The sequence below is a fragment of the Rhagoletis zephyria genome, unplaced genomic scaffold (assembly GCF_001687245.7).
Source record: "Rhagoletis zephyria isolate East Lansing unplaced genomic scaffold, Rhagoletis_zephyria_1.1 Rzeph_scaffold_01080, whole genome shotgun sequence".
In the NCBI taxonomy this organism is placed as follows: domain Eukaryota; kingdom Metazoa; phylum Arthropoda; class Insecta; order Diptera; family Tephritidae; genus Rhagoletis; species Rhagoletis zephyria.
In genome coordinates this window covers 71,004-92,455 of record NW_016158164.1, presented here as the reverse complement: position 1 = coordinate 92,455, position 21,452 = coordinate 71,004, and the positions used below count along the sequence as shown (strand labels likewise).

The window sequence follows — 21,452 nt, the reverse complement described above, 5'->3', positions numbered from 1 at the left end:
TCTGCCACTTTCAGTATTGCAAAGACTTCCGTTGAAATACCGTTGTCATTGCACCCAAAGCGGTAAAGCATCTGAAATTTTCGTTCAGATGCCATCCAGCTCCAGTATCGTTTGAGCCGTCAGTATAGAAAGTTTTCACGAGCTTCCCAAGAGAGTGTCTGGATCTCTCCATTGTTCCCTTGTGGAAATCTAACGACGTACTTTCTACCAAAGGAGACTCTAGGTATCAGTTTGTCATTTGGTGCCAAAAACAAAGGATATTGCTCTGACAACCTTCTGACAACTCTGTGCCCAGAGCTCCGATCGTCGTGCCACAGACCAAAAGAGTGCAGTCGATACATCGTTTTCATTGCCTCCTCTTGGATCGCTAAATCCAGAGGCGACAATTCAACAAAGCATTAAGAGCCGGTCCTGACGTTGACTTTTTAGGGGGACTCGGGATGAACCACTTACGCAAATTTGCAAACGAGAGAAGCAATTGGGGAAGTTTTTTGGTCTCGACTCAAATGGAAAAATGGTTGTAGTGCCAAACACACGCCACAAATTTCCACAAGACAATATTTCTATACGTCTTTTGTTGCTGCGCCTAAAAATAGGATACGCTGTTAAGCTATGCTTTCTATACAACAAAAGACATATTCAATTTAATCTTTTCCTGTCCAGCAAAGAAATGTTCTTGAAATAAGCCAGGGACGTATCTCGTGGAGTACCTCTTAATTAACTACAGGACCAGGAGGGAATATTCGGCAGCTCTGTATCAGACGTTAGAGTGCAGCTCTGCGGTAATATCCAACATTTTTTTCATCTTTTCAGAATGCAGCAAGGACCACTGTATTGCTATGCTGGATACCACGACTCTGTGGGATCGACGTAGATAACGAAGCCGCCGACGAATTGGCAAGGGAAGGCTCATCGTCTGTACTTGTGGGCCGAAACCGTTTTGTGTACTCAGTTGGTGCCTTCGGGGCTCATAATCGAAGCGTGTGTAGACACAGATCGCAGTAAGTACTGGAGAGAGGTAAGGGCCTTAGAAGACCGGACTTTTCGGTTATCCTTTTGCTTTGATATAAAGATTGAACAGAGCCAACACGAAGTTGCTTATTGGCTACCTAAGCGGCCATAATCACCTGCGCCCTCAGTGCATCCGATTGGTTTTTCCAAGAGACGGATTGCCGTCTTTGCCTTGAAGACGAGGAGACGGCGGGGCACATTATGTGTGATTGTCCAGCATTAGCCAGACTAAGACTGCAAGACTTCAGTTCTTCCACAGACGATGCCACTAAGGTTGGGTATTCATCTATGAAGAAACCTTTAGCTTTTGTAAGGGAGGCTAATAACATCTTGGGCGTCAGAGTTAGGAACCATCATAGGGATACAAAATATCTCCTAGGTCGCGGTGTCCTTGTTTCTGTCGGGCCCCAAAAAATTTCCATACATTACAATGCAGGGCGTGGATCGGTTTTGAAACGGATTAACGGTTTTTTTTTTACTAAATAATTAACCAAACCGAAATTTTCCATAATTGTTTGCTTCGAACCGAAAACCGAACAACTTTTTATAAAGGCTAGTGTTCGTTTGGATTAATTTTTAATAGAAAAATTTCTCTACTTTGTTTGAATAAAATTGACACAAGAATACCTAGCTGTTTTTTAATTTTCAAATCGATGAACCAAGCGAAACTCCGGTTCAGGGACAAAAACAAACCCTGAAATACATTTGTATAATTTAGGCTTTACCGAAAAGTTTACTACAAGAAATAAGACATTATTTACGTTTATTGTTATAGTATTTTTTGTGTAATTTATTTATTCTTATTAAAAATTATTTTTCAAATTTATTATTGTATTTACGGTAAATAATAAAAATAGTACATTTTGAAAAAAATATGAATTACAAAAAAAAAAATCGTATAAAAAACTTAAAATTTTTGCATAAAACTATTTATGATTACTTTTATCGCTTGTAAATTTAACTTGCCACAGAAAGCAGCAGATTTAAAACTTCGACTCCAATTAAAACGTAAAAATAAGGACCAGGAAACATACATACATATAATTTTTTTTAATAAATATTAAAACTTGAACGCAAATACTAAAAATAAGCATAAAATAAAGTGCAGTCAAAAACTGTAGGAAGCACGAAAATTATTTTTAATTAAATTAAAGACTAAAAAAACTAGCATTCAATTTTCGAGTCCCAACTTGAAAGAAAAACGAAAAAAAAAACTTTTTGAAGAGTTAAACGATATGCATTAGATGTTCGAAAAATAGATTCTAATTCAAAAATGCTGCTAATGTGTTCGACTGTAAGTTAATTTTTACAACTTCAAAATTTGTATTTCGAACTACGCTTTTAATGCGGAATACCTTCAGGCAACAAACGTTGGAGCTTTCAAAGTCGTCTCATCAAGTAATAGAGCTTTTCTTTATAAACATTTTTTCAGTCATACAATTTTGTGAAAATTCATTTTTTTATTTTTTTCTTGCTCTTCTTTTAGGACGGATTTTATATTAAACTATTTGATTATTTGAGTTAGTCAAACAAACATAGTACATACATACATACATACATTGCTAGTGTAGTGAATGTCATTTCGAGTTGGCAACTATAACCTACAAATATAATTAAAATTAATTCAGTTAAGTCTTTATGTGATTTGGGAACAGCTTTACCGTTTGCTGTGTGTTTACAAAACAAGGCACTATATAAGTAACGGCACCCTGGCTGGGAGTATGCAAAAATTATACTAACTTTCAGTTTTTTTAAATATTCGAGTTATATAGTTTTATATTCGAGCAGCTTAAATGTAATTTTTCTAAATTTTAGAAACGTACTTTTAATACTACATAAATTTTGAATATTTACAAGTTTACTCTATCGAGCATACGAATCTAGGGTTTTAAAATTTAAGAAAATTTATTCTGGCTGAACCTTAAGCTTTCCTTAAGCAACTTAACTTAAAATCCGCAATAAATCATTTTCCACAACATATTTCATCTCAGCTTGCCATCTTATTTGCGAAAAATTGCGCTCAATCAAAGAACGTAGATAATAAGAAGGGACAGCTCGTTATAATTGTAGCGAGAGGGAGTAACAGGGGCGTGCTTAGGCTTTTCCTCCAATCAAAAAACTTACCATGGCAAAAGAGAAGGTACGCCCCTGTTGCTCACTTTCGCTACACTACGAGTTGTCCCTTCTTAATATCTACGTTCTTTGGCTCAATCCACCAATTGAGTTCCCTAATGCTAAATGCCCTTATTTGAAATCTTCTAAAAATGCCTATGAAGTATTTTACCACATCCTAAAACTATGTCTCTCTTTCTACGTTGCCTATTTTTAACCTAACCTATTATACTAAGTGTTAATATTAATTATTCGAAGGCTCTGTAACCCCTTTTCCCGCTTACCCCTTATCATCTTTCTTCCCCTTTATTTCACCCTCCCCCTTACCACATCTCACTCACACCTCAATACTGTTCAAACTGCCCGAGGACATGTTGTCGTTGTGACTGCCCAGCCGCCCGCGCTTCATCATGGCGCGCGCCGGCATCGGTGAACGCTGCACCCGCGGACTGCCCGGCACGATGGGTATGCCCACGCCACCATTGTTGTTATTGGCGCTGCCAGAGGTACGTCGCGTGCGGCGTAACGATGGTATGCGCGTCGGCAGGCCATCGATATTCATGGCGGCATCGTGCGGTGATTGCTGCGTCACATTCGCCGGCATCGCGGTTGCTGTGTAGTGCAGATTGCGCGCGCTGCGTTCCAGCGTGCGCGCTGCTGCTCCAATGACGGCGTTAGCGGCGATTGCGACTGCGCGTGTTGCTGCTGATGCTGCTGGTAGAGATGATGTGCATTATGGTGGTTGCTGTGGTTATTGTTCTGATGTGGCGGCACCGGCGGCGGATGTTGGCCAGCGCTCACATGATGATGATGCGGCAAATAATCGCCACGCTTGTGCATCAGCGTTGGCGTGCCCGGAGGCGGCGGGTGGTATGGCTGCGCGTGGTGCAGACCTTGATGTGAGCCCAGGTGTGCCTGTGAATTATGCAAAGAATGAAATGATGAGGCTGAGGATGAATGAGACGAATTCGATTTTGTATGCAAATGCATTGCGTTCGTGTTGTTGTTGTAGAATGCGTTTGGCGTGCCAGCTACGGCTGGTGCTGTTGCTGTAGTCGCTGTTGTAGCGGCGCTTACTTGTGCTTTGTTTTGTGTCATTTTCGGTGGGGTTGTATGCGGCTGCTGTTGGTGCTGTTGTTGTCCGTGAGGCTTGTAGTTGGGCAACGGCGGTAGTGGCTTGGAGAGTGGCGAGCTCGGATCGATGGCATTGGAAATTCCCTCACTGGCCTCCAGCGTTTCACAGGAGGAGGAAGAGCGCGGCGGTGGTATATGCGAATCAACGTCGTCGCCGACATGGCAGGCGGCGGCGGCGGCGGCGGCTGGTTGCTTATGGAGACTATGGCTGCTGTTGGTATGCGGGTGGGCTGTGTTCAAATTACTGGCACTGGCTGAGTGGTTGGAGCTGCCGAGTTGCTGTGTTTGTGTTGGTGGCGTTGCTGTTGCTGTTGCCGGTGGGTAGGAAGCGCAGCTCCATCACGTTGCGATTCTAGAACAGTTCACGCTGATATTTCTAAGCTAGTAGCAGCAAATATGCCTTAGAGTCGCACTAGTAATACTTATATAAATACAAATGTGTGTGTGTGTGTGTGTGCGCGCTTTTGTGTAGCTGGCTATGCGTTTAAGTTGTACGAGAAGCAGACATAAGGTGTTTTGAAGTTGGAAGTATGAGAGAAAAGAAGAAGGGAAGCTGGCGAATTTGTGTGTGCGTATGTGTAAATAATTTACAGGCTGTGTCCAAAGGAAGTAGGCTCAAAAAGCTGGTGGCAGCCGATGCTTAGCAAAACCGATTAGTAGGCAGGAAGGTTGTCAGCACAACATACAAAACTTTAATAAATAATAAAGATTGGACAGTTCAAAATTCTCGGGTCACCGATTTTCGTAAGTGGCCGCTAAATAATAACTTCTAAAGCTGCATTTCTAGAAAAAGTACGGACACGTTTACAAGAGAATTATGAATCGCCCTAATAATATTCATATATGTACATATGTATATATATTTACATAACTAACTAAAATATAGTAGTAGAATTTAGTCAATAATTTAACAATATTTAATTTTAAAAATGTATGAACGTCCGGAGGAAATCTAAATAACTAAAGATCTGCCTAATTAAAAAAAAAAAAAATCACTTTAAATTGGATTTTTCAATGAAAGCTCAAATTCCGTTTAAAATCAAAAATTTATCCTGCTTATTAAAACGCTTACGGTTAGGCACATCGAGGAGTTTATTTAATTCTATTTGGAAACCGTCCAGAGCACCGCTATTCTTAGAGAGAAAACCCTCTCCAAAAGCAGGCTGGGCGTTCGCCTCATAGTTCTCGCGGTACAATCCAACTTTTTTCGAAAGTATGATATGAGCCTTGGGCGCCTCATAAGAAAAACTTGAAAAGAACATTTGGCATTGGTGAACCTTTGTTTTGGCCAAAAGTGTCGGTAACCTTTAGTTGTAGAATTATTTGATGTGGAACAACTTTGAATAACAAACAATATAAAAGCGTCAGTACTTCTAGAAGTGTCCCCATTGTCGCCTTCCGTCGCTTCTGTCGGTCACTTAGTTGTTTATACTAAATATATACAGAAATATATACATACAACTTAGAATAACTTTACATAAACAAAGGCAGTCTTCTTAAACGCATTAATGCAAAGCATCAGTCTTTTTTATTTATTAACTATCAAATTTGCGCAACTTTACTAAAAATTGGCATTTCTTTATGGTTGCGCTTCTGGGATATTTCTATATGTCATGACTTAGGAATAAAAGCGTTCGATACTTTGCATTAATGCGTTTAAGACGACAGCCAATATATAAATAAATATGTACAAATAGCCAAAGATATATTACAAATGATCTTAAATGCCAAAAAACGTTTTGCGCAGTTTTTTTTTTGTTCAATTTTCTCATTTGCAGAAGAATTGCTGGAAAAATTAAATAGCCGAGATATATAATATTTGAGTATTTAAGTAGTAGTTACATAGTCGAGGCACCAACAGCTGTTGAAAGACATACATACAACCCCACTAGAAAAGAATAGAAAGTAAAAGAAGCAAAAATTTTGTCCAAAGAATTTCGTAAAAATTTGCAAATATATCATACACGAAATTGGAATGCATTTTTATACAAATCGAAAACTCGAATACCTAATAAAGCGGCAAAAACTATTGTAAAAGTATAGGAGTCGTAGATAAAAGTGCGACTTTTTAACGGAGACGCGCCGCAGAGACTGCGCGGCTTTATATATATATACAATCGGTTGGCTGCCTGCTACATACCTTGTCGGCTTCCTGCGCCAGCGGATTTGGTGTAATGTTCATGCGCGGTATGACGCCGTTCAGGCGATGGCCGGATTTATGATGCGCCGCCACACCCAGCACTGAGGGCGTCACGAAATCGGCCTGTATGTGGTCCAGCTGCGGTTTGTCCTCATCTGAAAAGGAAGTAAAACGAAAACTATTTGTATGCTCCAACAACTGCGGTGGCGCTCTACTCACCCTCCGGTTGCGCGGGCCTACGGCGCTTCATGCACAGGAATGCGGCTACGATGGCGACAATTAGGAGGATGCCGAAGCCAGCAATACCCGCCACTACCGGATATTTAGAATTCTTTGTTTCCTTGGCTTTTGGCGGTGGTATGGGCGCTAGCGTTGAGGGCGCGTCGGTATTGGCTGGTTCTGCGGAAAAGAAAGGCGTTAAAATTGGTTATATGGGTGCCATAGGAAGCTCATGCTACTCACTCTTCGTTTTGCCCTGCAGTATGGCGCTGAACTCGGATGCCGCCAGCGCATTAAAGGACTGCAGTTTGAATTCATATGCCGTGCCCGGTTCCAGCATGTCGATCTTAAACTTGCGCGTGTGCTGCCCATCCACCGTCGCTTTGAGGTACTCACCTGCCGAGGAGGCAAGTCGGTAGTACGCGTAGTAGCCGTCGGGTACGTTCATGGGATTCGCAGGCAGCGTCCAATGCAGCATCACCGCGGTCTCGGAGAGTGGCTCCACACGCGCCAGCTCTGGTGCGGGCAACGTGGCCTTTGTTGGCCCGAGGGTTTCACTGCTCTGCAGGAAGAACTTCGCTGAGGTGTTTCCTTCCTTGTTGTCGTTGTTCGAGTAGACGGCGATTATGCGAAAGCGGTAGAAGCGATCCGGCTTCAAGCCCGCCACCGAAGAAGTGAAGTTCTTCACGCCTTCGAAACCGCGGTCCCGCTTGCCATATGGGATGTCTTCGTTCGTGGTCTGCCAGTTTTCGCGCGGTATTTGGCGGCTCGGATCGCCGAGCATACGGTACTGTACCTTAAAGAATTGTATGGGTAGACCCTCGTTCTTCGGCACGTACCACCGTAGCATCACCGAGTCGTCGGCCAGGCGCGTGACGTTCGGGCGCGAAGGCGGAATCATGTTGGCTGAAAAAGAAGTGGTTTAAAAAGAATTTATTAGTAAAAAAGTTATCGATTGCATATCGTAAAAGCAAGCGCTTCCAAAAGTGAAACACATNGGCACGTACCACCGTAGCATCACCGAGTCGTCGGCCAGGCGCGTGACGTTTGGGCGCGAAGGCGGAATCATGTTGGCTGAAAAAGAAGTGGTTTATAAAGAATTTATTAGTAAAAAAGTTATCGATTGCATATCGATAAAAGCAAGCGCTTCCAAAAGAGAAACACATACATATGTACATATCAATTAAAAATAAAAATTATAAAACTATTTTGAAATTGGCTGGAGGTGTCGCTTCTAAATTCTCAGTTTCCACCTCTCACTGCCCGCACCAATGGCTCCTAAGGGCAAAAAACCGAAGAAGATACGGGAGATCGACTGGGCGGCGGACGCGAACTTCGACAAAAATCGTTGTATGATATACATCGAGCACACGCACGAGTGCCCGATATTCCAGACCAAGGCCGAGGAGTTCGCCGCGTATGTGAGAGTGCAGGTGCCCAATCGCATCATACAACTGGTACGCAATCAAAACGGCAAAGTTTCGCCGAGGGAGGGCGCCTTCGAGATCGGCTTTTCGCAGAATGCGCGCACCTCAGTCCACAAACTCTGGTCGGGTATCGATATGGGACCGCCCAGGCGCGATAAATTCCCGCCCAGCTATGAGCCGCTGATGCAAGAAATACGAAATATACTAAAGAAATTCTATCCAGAAGCACCGGAAAAGGATTTATTAGAAGACATGGACGACGACGGTGGAGAGGTGCATGAGGACTGAGCTGCTACAGTGGAGAAAAAAATAAGGGAACCTATTTTGGTAATTGATGGAACAGAAAAAAGTGCCTTTTGAGAACCCAATTCAAAGAAATTTTAGCAGAAAATTGTGCAAAAATTATGAAAAAGTAGAAAATAGAATTGTAGTTCAAATTTATACAAAGTTTAATTTTACCACACAAAAAAGCACACACGACCCAGATTAATATCTGGCCAAGGACTCTCACTCCAGCAACACTCCCCAAAAGCTCTTTGGGCGAATTTTTATGCTGTTACAACAACAACAACAAAAAATCTATAACTCCTAAATTTCGAGTAAATTACGAAAAACCGAAAACAAATTTAAAAAAAATTGCAATTTACTCGAAATTTTGGAGGTGTACGAGTCAAACGGACCTCAGATTCATATTCAGCGGGTCGAAATACATGTCGGTAGGATGTCTGGTTAACTGATTTATCGTCGCTTTTCGAGAAGACGGCAATAGCTCTAAAACTATCAAGTTCTCTGACTCGACTACTGAAGAAGTTTGTGAGCTCTGTGCCAAGTCACTAGCCACAAGACAGTTTGGGCGTCAATGTACTTTATTAGCACTAATCGACACTAGGAAATAGGAAAACCACAAAATTTTACCTACAGATGGCGCCATAAGCGAGTAGCGTTACCACTACATGTTGTCTAAAAATACTTTCTAAATTAGCACCCATTTCAAATAGGGTCATGAAACACGAACAAATAAATAAATCTCCTTCAATTTTTGAGTCTTTTTCCAAATAGTGATTAATTTAAAATTTAACGTCCATGGGTTTACATTTCTTGGTCAGACAATATCGGAAGAGACGTAATCTTCCTTCATCTCCCAATCAACGATTAAAAAAGCAAATGGTTAGAATTACATTTTTCCGCAATACTTTGTTCCTTGTGCTCAAACCATTTCTCCGTAAGAAAAGAGAAACGAGTGAGCGTAAGCCTATAAACTCACTCACCTACACACTCATTAATCATTACCTTTTCCACATCTACACAGCACACACAATTTTACAACTAATAACTTAAAAATCCCCAATAAATCTCTTACGCAAAAGTGCCACTCTGGCAGCACTGCAGCTGCCAAAAACCAACTCAAAACATGGCCGACCGTCGTTCACTCGCCACTCGTCACTCGCACTCGTTTTCTGTAGCTCGTTGTGAGTGGATTTGCGAAGAGTGTGGCAGCGCTTGTTTCACATAAAATTTTCTCTATTTGCTGTTTGTGAAAAACAAAATCTACTCGAAAAGTGTAAAAATCTTTGCCAATCTTATTGCAAAGTTAATTAAAAAGTAAAGCGCGTTGGTAATTTATTAGAAATCGCAGCTCAGTGCAAAAGTGCTCAGGGCAGCGCAGCTTTCCATTCAAGTGCGTTTGTTCACAGCAGCAACAACAATAACAACCATAGAGGAGTGCAGTTGAAAAATTTTAAATTGAGAACAATTTCCAATATTCATATGTAGTTATTTAGTGGAGCGAAAAGCGATTCGCCTTTTTAAGCGCCAACAAAACCGCTTGAGCTGACGCTGTTTGCGAGTGGAGCTGCATGCAGGCAGGGTAATTACGACAGCTTCACCCACACGTACATAGGTGGCACAAGTCGTTGTCGTCGAGGTAGCAGCGCTTGTCCATAGGTTTCTTCATTGTTCGTTTGTAAGTTTTTGCCGTCAACATAGCCAGAAAATCGCGTCAAATGTCCACTGGCGTGGCCGGCGGCGGTGATGGCACCGTGACTGTGGTCACCACCACGGGCACTGGTGCGGAGGAGCATCAAGTCGCCAACACGTCCACGGGCAGTGCGGGTGCCAGCGGGGCCGGAAACAAGACTGGCCAACTGACGCTGACACCGCGATTCACGCAAGAAGAGAAGGAGATACTCTACAGCCTGTTCCATGAGCACGAGGAGGTCATCGATATCAAGTTCAGGAAGAAGCAGCGCTCCAAGTATTCAGTACGCGATGCCTGGGAAAATATTGTACGCGAATTCAATTCACATCCGGGTGTGAGCGCTGTGCGAAACCTGAAGCAGATTCAGAAGTTCTGGCTGAATGCGAGGTAAGTGAACCGCAGGGGCGTGTCTGGTAATAAGAGGTATCGTGGTGGAGCTTTGCTGTTTCTATGGCTTCACAGGCGATTGGTGCATTTGCTGACCTGCGTGTGGTTGCTCCAATTTCTACACCTGTTACGCGCGTATGGGGGCCACTCAACACAGTCGACGGTGAAATGCACGGATCGCATCAAATACATACAAATGTATTAGTATTGTGTGTACGAATATGTGTTTTTGTGAATGTTTTAGCTAAATCATGTGTCGTTAAGCAGCTCATTGAAAGCCGCATTCCAACTCATAACAAATAAATATGTGCTGCTCTAGTGCGCCTCATGGACTCAAAGCCCCATCAAAAACACAAAAACGCCTCAAAATAGCAGCAAATCGAGCGAAAAGTCGTTCACAGAACCGAGCCAAATGCACAAGTGCAAAACAAGAACAACAACACCACACTTGGACGAGCATCGCGATGGTATGTATATACCTACATAAATAGCTGAGCGTTGCGCTTCACTCCGCAAGGCAATGGGATTTACTCATGCCCTCATTCATCGTCAGCATTCACATACTCGTCTTTCGAGTGCAATTAAAAATGGCGGCAAACGAACTGCGACGAGAATATCTCAACGCAAGCAAATTGCATCTCAAATATACAAAATAATTCTCAACGCTGAATATTTTCGATTTCCTTACCCAATTTCTGCTTATCAACGTTTAAAAAAAAATATATATATTAAACAATTTCTGGCTATGTACAAAATCGATGAATGAACAAAACGCGCTCGGCTTGAGTGCTACGCCGAGTACAGTACCGAGTGTGCGACAGTAGCGGCATTCCACTCGCTAGCAGGTCTCGCATTTCCTTCTTCTTGAGCAGCAATTGTATGACGTTTATGTTTGTACATATGCATGTATGTGGGTNTGTGGTGAGTTCGCCGTTCGCCGGCATTGTATTTCAGCTATTATGTTTGTACATATGCATGTATGTGGGTGTGTGTGTGTGGTCAGCTGGTGTGAGTTGCCATTTAAATCATAATTGCTTTTCCTCAGTGCCTAATAATCTCCTTTTCTCCGAACTTTCCCCCAGACTACGCAAGCAGTATCCCTTTCGTCCCAATGGTCAGAAGGAGGCAAACAATACACAAACTAGCATCGAAACAAATGAACAATCGGAGGTGGTAAACCATCCAATAAAAGATGAACCCGATTTCCAGCTCACCAACGCAGAGCAAGAAGACCCCGGTTCCCAGAATGAGACATTCGAAGAGATCGATATGGATACCAGCGATGGACAGCTGGAGCAGGAGCATATCGATCCATTGCATCAACAGCAGCAGCAACAACAACAACAACAGCAGCACCAACACCACCAAGTGTTGCAACATCACGTACAACAGCAGCAGCAAAATATACAGACGCAACAGATTTCAGTGGATCAAATCANGAGCATATCGATCCATTGCATCAACAGCAGCAGCAACAACAACAACAACAGCAGCACCAACACCACCAAGTGTTGCAACATCACGTACAACAGCAGCAGCAAAATATACAGACGCAACAGATTTCAGTGGATCAAATCAGCGCTGAGAAGCTGACGCTTAACGACTTGCTACAATTCAAAACTACACGCCCTCGCGAGGACATCATTTTGCAAATAAAACATCCAACCGATTCAACCAGTGAGTACTAACCATACTACGCATTGCATGCACATCTTTTATCTAATTGCCCAAATCTACTTCCATTTATAGCTGCCCACATCACAATCCCATCGCCAACGCGTATCACCATACCCAGCCAGCACCAGACGCAGCAGCACACCATTACCGCTATGCCTGCGGCCGCTTACAATCAACAGATCATCAGCGAGATCAAGCCCCAGCAAATCACGCTGGCCCAGTACCAAGCGCAGCAGTTGCAGCAACAGCAGCTCGCTCAACATCAGCTGGCCGTTGCGGCGCAACAGCATCAGCAGCAACAACAACAACAACAACAGCAGCACCACCAAGTGAAAATGCAGCTGCAATCGCCAGCCACCGCACAGTTTGCCACTGCAACGCCCACATTCACTTGCACCACGCTGCACGCGCTGCCTGTTGCCACAGCGCCCGCGCCAGCGCCAGTCGTGCCCACTGTGACGGTAAGCAATGCAGCAGCGGCTTCAGCTCCGCAGGGAAATACAACAATATCGGTGGAGTCGTTCGAAGAGAAGGTGCAATATTTCCGTTTAAAGGAGGCTGAGCTGCGTTTCAAGGAGGTGCAAGTGTCACTGGAGAAGAAAAAAATGGAATTAAATCGGGCCCAGGAGGAGCTGAAGCATTTGCGCGAGGTGCATCGTCTACAGGTGGAGGAGCTGAAGATGAAAATACGCATCTTGCAGGAGGAGGAAAAAATATTGCGTAAGAGCCCAAGCGCGGTATAGGAGCAGAGAGACGTCATCAGCAGTTGGATGCAAAGTCGGAGGAGTGTAAAGGGAGCGAGAGTGGGATATACATATTTGCGTATTTCATAAATTAATTCTAAGCTTTTTGATTCTAGTACATAATATCATATTAAATTTTTATATACAAATATTAGTTTTGTAATTGTACTACTAATGATAACGGCGAATGCGGAAGAGCATTTTAAATTGTTACTTTTTGGTATACACGTTTGTATACATATACATAAGTATGTATGTATGAAATAAGTCTATGGAATTTTAGTTATGCTAAACAGAAGAGCGTATTTTAGGGTCAAATGTAAACTAGTGTAAGATGTCGCCGCGACGAAAACAATTCGAATTGTACATGGATATTTATCTCGAATTAATTTGAAGCTAATAAATCTGAAATCTGGTACTGAACCGCATGGAAATGGTAAAATGTAATGATTAATTGCAAGCAAATTTTAGGAAATACTCCCAAAGAGAAGAGAGAACACGAAATTAATTTTTAAACACTTGTGAAAATTTTAAAAAATATTAGCTAACCTTTGAAACTAAAAGTCTTAGAAAATTTGNCGCGACGAAAACAATTCGAATTGTACATGGATATTTATCTCGAATTAATTTGAAGCTAATAAATCTGAAATCTGGTACTGAACCGCATGGAAATGGTAAAATGTAATGATTAATTGCAAGCAAATTTTAGGAAATACTCCCAAAGAGAAGAGAGAACACGAAATTAATTTTTAAACACTTGTGAAAATTTTAAAAATATTAGCTAATCTTTGAAACTAAAAGTCTTAGAAAATTTTAATATGTAAAGCACTGGTTAATATACTCACGCATTTTCATATGCTTCCGCTTGCCCTTATTCTTGTTGCCTGTATGCTCGTAAGACGTCCGAATTGGCACATTGCCCAGTGGAGCTGAACCCTCGCCTTGTATTTGTTTCGGATTTACTTGCAGCAGACTTCCCTCGCTTGCCTGAGCGAACAAAAACTATTAACAAATTTCTCCCAAAAATTTTTCCCTCGCCAAACTCACCTCGCCCACTTCGTTTTTCGAGAAGCACTGCACGATGCCCGCGTGCCGCTTTTGCACATGTCGTATGACCAATCTGCGGTCTTCGTGGAACGNGAACCCTCGCCTTGTATTTGTTTCGGATTTACTTGCAGCAGACTTCCCTCGCTTGCCTGAAGGAAAAAAACTATTAACAAATTTCTCCCCAAAATGTTTCCCCCGCCAAACTCACCTCGCCCACTTCGTTTTTCGAGAAGCACTGCACGATGCCCGCGTGCCGCTTTTGCACATGTCGTATGACCAATCTGCGGTCTTCGTGGAACGTTTCGTTGTCCAACGAAGTGTCTTCGCCGTTGATCAGCCAATAAATCTGGGGGAAGGGATTGCCTGCCGCCGAACACTCTAGCTCCAGCTGTTCGCCTTCGTTTGTGAGCGTCGTTGCTGGGCCACGCAAGATTTGCGGTGCCTCCAAAACAATAAATTTTATTATCTGCACCAGCGCAGGCGCAATACCATTGTCCAGCCGGCATACATAGGAGCCCTGATCCTCTGGCAGCACATCGGATATCTGTAGACCGTAAGGCAGCACCTTTGTGCGGTTATTGTAGATGTTGATTACATTAGGGCTGCTCCAAACTGCTTCCGGCGAAGGTGATCCCACACCTGGACATTCTAAAACCGCTGTTTCTCCAGGACGCGCGGTCACCTGCGCCGGCGGTGGATTGAGAAAGTATGGCGGCGTGCGATCGGTGTAGTCGACTCGCAAATCGATGCGTTGCGGCAGCCTCACTTCGACACCTGTGATGGCGTTCATCGCGGAGCAGGTATAATTACCGGAATCCTTCGAGGACACGGAGTTAAGTATAAGGGCGCCGTTTGCTGACGGGAGCACCTCGGTCTGCGGCACTTTCTCGCCGTTGCGAAAAAAACTCCACACAGCGGGTGGATTCGAGCTGACTGTGCCGCAGCGTATTAGTATGCAGTTCTTAGGCGCGACGCTCCAGCGTATGGCATTGCGACTGTAGCCGTTGGAGTTATCGATGCTGATGGAGACGAGTGTCAAGCGCGCAGGCGTCGAAGCGATGGCGGCTGAACCGAACCAGGCAACGCACTGATAGTCGCCCAAAGTTTCGGGTGAGACGAAAACACGCAGACGTGACGTGAGATCATCATTGGTGATATTGTGACCATCCTGCGGGTGACAGTAAAAAGAAAGATAGATATGTACATACGTGAAGTGGTACCCACAGCCATATACGCAGAAAAGTGGCGTGATGAATTACTCACCTCAGCGCGTAAATAACTGTAGTTCATGGCATCTGTTGCGCGAGTGCTTGTGTGACGGAAGCGCCACTCCAAACGCTCCCAAAGCAAATTCAATTCACACTCGAAAACAACCTCATCGCCCTTTGGCGCCACCGCGGATTCGGGTGAGCGCACGATGTGAACACCCAGCGAGGGCTGTGACGCCGACGTAAGCACAAGCTGATGGCAGAGTATTTGCAGCTGGCAGAACCACAGTGCTGCTGATGATAAAGAGACATGTCGCAACATGACGGTGCAGCTCCTTTTTTCTCAAAATGAGGCAATATGCCCTTTATGATGACTGTAATGATATGAAGAAAAATAAAAGCGGTTTGGACATTGAATGGAGCATAAATAAGTTGGAGAATGAATTAATAGAGGAAATGCCTTATAAATAATTAAAAACACTGCTCCAATGAGTGACAAAAAACGCGGAACCAGATTGCTGTGCAAAGCAAGGATGATTGCAGCTTGAAGCTGCATCAACGTACTGCGGCACGTTATACATTTTTTAAAACACACCTGGACAGCTTTTGCAACAAACGCATAAATCAAAGTCGTTTGCAACATGCCAGTCTCCATGTTAGCCACTTAGTTGCCACAGTTACAGTCACATCGTTCAACTTGCTGCGGCTGACACACCATTGATTTCGCAGTCCAAATCGAATGGGGCTGGACAAATGATGATTAAAGTCTGTGGCGGTCATTCGCATTTCGATATTTATCAGCCTCTACAACTGCATTCCAATCGAGGTTGGAGAAGTAACCAACACAATAATGTTTATAAGTATACGCTGGCCCTGCAACCAAAAGCTTAGGCAGATAGCTACTCAGGTTGCAGCAGGCACTAAGTTAAATTTAGATTGCATGCGCACACAGCAGGCAGCTTGCAGGAATTATTGGCCAGTCAAACGCGGACGACTGCTCGACAGACCATGCGGGAATTTATGCGGCAAATATTGCTGAGAAATTATGACACTATACCTTGGTGGAGCACTGGTTTTCCGTTTGTAGAGTTGAAGGACAGTGAATGGAGTCTAGTGGTGTCCTTGCAATGCATTTGATTTAGCCAATCATTGACTACACAGAAAGGGCACTCCCGCCGTGTTAGAACAGGTTCGTTGTTCTCACGAAATCTTTCCGGATTTTTNGTGAATGGAGTCTAGTGGTGTCCTTGCAATGCATTTGATTTAGCCAATCACTGACTACACAGAAAGGGCACTCCCGCCGTGTTAGAACAGGTTCGTTGTTCTCACGAAATCTTTCCGGATTTTGTAGACCTTTTAATCGAAATGAACGCAGGAAAACCATTTTTTAATACATTTGCACTGTTAAAGTTTATATTAAATATTACGATATCTTGTACGACCGCCAATATTTTGTTACGATATTAAAACTGTCAAGTCGTTTAGAGCCAGTGTTGCCGTACGGAACATAAATGTTAAAAACTTCCAACGAAGATTTGAGGTAGTTAACGAAGTAGGTTTTGATCAGTGAAAAGCTTAATATACTTAAGATTTCCTGAGTTATCCTTAGTAAATAGTTCACAGCCCAATTGATGCGCTGAAACATAAATTACGACCTTTTATGTATATCGTAATTATTTGACCACCTGGCAACGCCAACTTCGACAGTTCGAAATTGGTCCAATTGGCGAGCGGGTGTGCGCGCTTTGTAAAATTAATTAAATGTGAGTTTTCTAGTGAATTTAATAGTTTAAAAAGGTGTGTGAAGTGATATTTAGGTGTTCGAGTGTAATAATTATATGAAATTATAATCGATGTTGCTTGTTTTAATGGCAAAGAAAGGTCGTGCAAATATCGAGAATGCCGTGGAAGCTGCTGGCTTGGGTAAGTGAAAATTCGAGTTTCGTATAAGCTAGCGCCATCTCGTGCAAATACAACAAAAAAAACTACCTTATAGGCAGTTCATTGTTCCGTTTCCTAAAGCTGTATCCGACAATTTGTTTCCGACACATACATATAACTTCCGAGAGACTCCTTTTCCGTTTCTAGAATCTTCCTAATAAACTTTAAGCAGGAACTTTTCCGTGAAAATGCAATTGTACAATGTTTATACATCCTCTTGCGTATTTGCTAAATAATCGCATTTCGACTTGGTCCCAAGCACTGCAATAATGGCCATAACTTGCTTGCGACCAAAAAAAAAAAACAAAAAACATGGGAGGGGGTAGGGGCGAAAACGGGTATTGCTTTAGCCCCAACTCCGTCGCAGTGGCTTCAAAATTAAATGCGGCAGCTGGGTTTATTGTCGTTTACACCAGCACTTCAACATATCAACGCCCGCAGGGATGCATGCGCAACGAGATACGCATCGCACTAGCAAGGTAAAGCGACTATCGCATCGCAGATGATCGGATTGAATCGCAGCGATTGCAGTTGAGTGCTGGGCAATTGTATGCAGATCAGACAAAGCACTGCGCAGCGCATAAACGTTTTTATAGCGCTAGCATACTACTGTATGTATGTTTGTATGCACGCTGAAGTAAATAAGGATGCAGTCATGTTGCGGCGGTAGAGCTCCCTTCAATGCGCGCTCCACTTTATTGCGTTTCGCGCTCCACATCGTACATTTTCATGATGTCAAGTTGGCAATTTAGTTCGCCTATCTGTCGGTCGTGCCAACCGAGGCAGGTAGCGCAGACACAGTGCGCGCACATACACACTCAAGCGTGCCCAGCACCTTTGTGTGCCGCCATTAAATCCGGCCAAATGGCGGCTAGTGCGGCGAACGCGGTGATGGCGAAGCTCTTCAACCACAGTGGAGATAGCGCGCGAACACTATGCGCATATAAAAGAAAAATTCCCTTTAAAATGGAGCGCTCCACTCGATCAAAGCACATATGGCCGGGCTGAGTGGCGTATTAAATCTGACGCGCAGCATTGTTGTTTGCCAATGTAGATGTGTTTGTCGCTATTGCCGCGTACACAGCAATATGACGCGGCGGAGAATGGCAAAATCAACAGCTACAGCGGCGACGATTGGCATTCGATGACTGCTGATGGCTGCGCGACGCGTGCATCCAACGATTTTGATGCGCCACATCAAGAGGACCTCATCAAAGCTTTGATACTTTTGATATGAAGAGAGAGTGCTAGCGTGTGTTGCTTTTGTTTTAGTAATTGTTGCGCGCTACCTGATGGTAGTAGTTTTTGCGCAGCGCTCTTATAAAAATAGCCTTTCTTCTTGTTCGGGATATCGTCGATGCCTCTTACATTGCCTCTTCCGGCAGCGCCGCGACGCGCTTCCCTTGTGCACAGCCTAATGTCAGTAATTGTCTTTTGAGCTGCTTGCGCCCAGCCGCCGCGCATTTCCTCAGCACCATTATTCCCTCGTTTGCTACCGCCTTTTATTATGCGCCTCTTGGCTGGCTGCCTAAAGTGCTCCGATTGTTCCAATTACTGAGTTGCTGTTGTTCTTGCTCTTATATTTGTGTCCAGTGTTTTTTTGATGGCGCGATTGTGTTGTGTGGATTCTGCTGATGTGGCTGATCCTTTGACTGATATGTGATGTGCTGCGCCATGGAGTGGGGCAGAGTGGAGTTGTGCGGTTGGCGCATATCAAGGCGTGCATCGTTAATGGGTTGTCATTATTCTTTAGTGTTTGAAAGTATTGCTATCTTTATTTTTTGTGCCCAGTGGTCACTTCATTTTAGTTTCTCTGGCTTTCGCATCTTTTGAGTGCCCTGTCCGGCAATTTTATTGCTTCCTCCTTGGGCACCTTTGTTTTTTAGTCTGCATTTTTCCTTGCTTGCCCGTCAAGTGACAGACTGTCACTGGAAGTTTGCCGCAACTGACTGGCATGCGTTTGATGGCGGCCATTATTAGCTGTCGCGTTGCTTTAAATCACATTTTACCTGCAATTTATTTAGTGATTTTGCAAATAGTTTTCAGACCAAAAAAACTAAATTAATTAGCCACCAAAGACTCTAGCGATATTGGAAAATAATTTGAAAAAGGCTACTGGCGGAATAAAAGCTTATAATCGCTTACAGCTGTACTTACTTAGCTTATGAAGTCATAACAACCAAAATAAAAAATATGTATGTTTTTAAATATTTTTATATAAGGTCATGAATTGTAGTTCCGGTGGCAAAAATCCACTTAAGTCAAATAGATTTTGACATCAAAATTCCAGAAAATATATCCCATCATTTAAAACATACAAATGCATACATCAAATACACCGAAGTAATATTTCGCTCATATGCCATGTGATCTAACTAAATTTTAGCTCTGCAATAGTCCATTCAATACCATTTTACGACTGCATTTTCTGTAATTACTTTGCCCAGTAACTTTGACCGCTGGCCATTCGCACGGAAGCGGATCGAAAACGAAGCAAGCGAAAAGGGCAAGGCATAGAGTGACGTAGCCGACAAAATGTTTTCCATAAAACACTTGAAGGCTTGTCTCAGCAAGGTCCCTTGGATGCAGCATGATCTTTATTTTGTTTTTTTTTCTTAATTTTCCTTTTTTGTTTATTTTATTGAGCCAAGGCAAATGTATATCATCTGATGTGGTTGTGTGCGCTGGAGACCGCAACGCTGTTCACTTCTTTTTTTCGAATTCTCAGCTTTGTGCCCGGGGATTGGGCAAGTATTGAAGCGAATAGTACCTTCCTTCTAAAAGTAATCAAACTGAAGATAGACGATAAACCTGTAAGAGTTCGGCGGAATAAAGTTATCGGGGGTATTCGTAGCGCGTTTGTTATTGGCTACGCTTCGTTTTTCTCCACCTATTTTATTTTCAATCCATTCAAGGCCACATCTCCGTGTTTTTTGAGTAACAGCCATGCAGAGGTAACTTTTTAGAAAAAATGAATCTGAAAATACACCAGCGGTGGTTTCTTGGATTTATCTGGTATCTTGGAACCATATATCTTAACTGGATCTACGATTTGACAAAGGGAACAATATCTTCACGTCAAGTAAAAATTGCAAAGTCTATGTTTAGCACCTGAAAGGCGATAAAAACCTGAATCGGTAGCATTCATAAATTATCAATGTGGCAACACCTTGTGAATAACTCATGGTCAATGGAAACCATCTGTTACCACCTCTCCGAAAACTCCGGCAACACTGTCCGGAGGATGCATCAGACCAGGCCGAGCATACTTTGAAGTGCCATCAATTTATTACTTGAGAAAGCTTTATTAGATGGTAGTTGAGAAGTGCATATGCAAAAATTTCATAAATTAAGTAGAGGCAAATTCTGCACATGCAGCAGTGCATAGCATGCATTTAGGCGCCCGGTGTTATCATTCGCGCATAAACACCTTGCATATAGACCGTCAATCTTGTTCATTGAAAAAACTTCCAATTTTTCCTGTGGTCCTGTGTAGTAGGCGGATTGTGATTGAACCTACAGTTCTTTTCACTCGCTCTAGCGGCTTCCAGCCTTTAATAGAAAATTTTCTTTAGACCCAACTGACCTATGTGATGTCTAGGCCTTGTCATGTATGACATGTCTCGGACTTAGGTTGATAAAGCCAGATATAAAAAATTACTAAGCAGCAAATCTGAGAAATGTACAATTACAAATAATTTTCGCTCATTCGATTGGCCTATTCACAGTCCAATTTCCTTATAAGTTATAACAAATAAAAAAGATCTTCTAAGGAAAGTTTTTAATCTAAGACTCCTCTAAACCACCCGACTTTGCCCCACTGTGTCGCATCAGCTCTCCTCGCTTTGATTACTGAAATGTTTCGCTTCTATTTCGCTTGCCAAAGTCTCACAGACCATTTGCCACTTCGCTTTACAATTACAACATCCATATTATGGGCTTTTAACTTCCTACTTTTGTTGCTTCAACTGTGAATCTTACTAAATAAAGTGTTGGTTCGGGAGTTGTTGTTGTTGCTATTCGCCATAGCACTTTGGCATGTTGCACCCAGCATAACATTTAAAAGTCATAAAAATTGATGAAGTGCTGCGGTGTGCTGTTGTTGTCTGCGCCGTCCTGGTCAACTTAGCAGCCACTGTCATTGCCACTGAGTTTCCCGATCGATTGCTACCCATAGGAGCAGAGTGTTGATGTTTGCTCAGAATGCGCTACCTTTATGCCGGCTGTCCAGTTGGTTTGATTGTTTGCTAGGAAATGGCTGTTGGGCACTTTGGCGTCTACCTCTTCTGCATTTTTTCCCTAGCTCCCGCTCAGACACAGAATTGCGAAATTACCAACGAACGATGGCCAGCAGCGTTCGTTAAGTACTGGACGATGTCCTGAACGGCAGCAAATGAAAGCAGCACTCAACGGCGGGCTTACACCGCC

At 43.1% G+C, this 21,452-nt stretch overlaps 3 protein-coding genes across 3 annotated transcripts in view; 2 read left to right on the top strand and 1 right to left on the bottom strand.

Annotated features, from left to right (window-relative positions):
- Nucleotides 1–2,217: 2,217 nt before the first annotated feature.
- The window catches only part of boi (brother of ihog), a 59,982-nt gene continuing 40,747 nt past the window's right edge, over nt 2,218–21,452 (bottom strand). The window contains 10 exon segments of the mRNA XM_017615848.1: nt 2,218–3,777; nt 3,780–4,554; nt 4,556–4,609; nt 6,398–6,552; nt 6,617–6,796; nt 6,860–7,522; nt 13,674–13,815; nt 13,876–13,944; nt 14,153–15,043; nt 15,139–15,457. Coding sequence (XP_017471337.1) covers nt 3,461–3,777; nt 3,780–4,554; nt 4,556–4,609; nt 6,398–6,552; nt 6,617–6,796; nt 6,860–7,522; nt 13,674–13,815; nt 13,876–13,944; nt 14,153–15,043; nt 15,139–15,405 — 3,513 coding nt within the window. The 5' untranslated portion in view covers nt 15,406–15,457 and the 3' untranslated portion in view covers nt 2,218–3,460.
- On the top strand, nt 7,773–8,600 carry LOC108362733 (selenoprotein BthD). The gene has a single exon (XM_017615850.1). The coding sequence runs from the start codon at nt 7,888–7,890 to the stop codon at nt 8,329–8,331; it is 444 nt and encodes a 147-aa protein (XP_017471339.1). The 5' UTR covers nt 7,773–7,887; the 3' UTR covers nt 8,332–8,600.
- On the top strand, nt 9,190–13,262 carry z (zeste). The gene is made up of 4 exons (XM_017615849.1): nt 9,190–10,408; nt 11,491–11,829; nt 11,970–12,085; nt 12,158–13,262. Exons 1-4 carry the CDS (start codon nt 10,047–10,049, stop codon nt 12,826–12,828), a joined length of 1,488 nt encoding a protein of 495 aa, XP_017471338.1. The 5' UTR covers nt 9,190–10,046; the 3' UTR covers nt 12,829–13,262.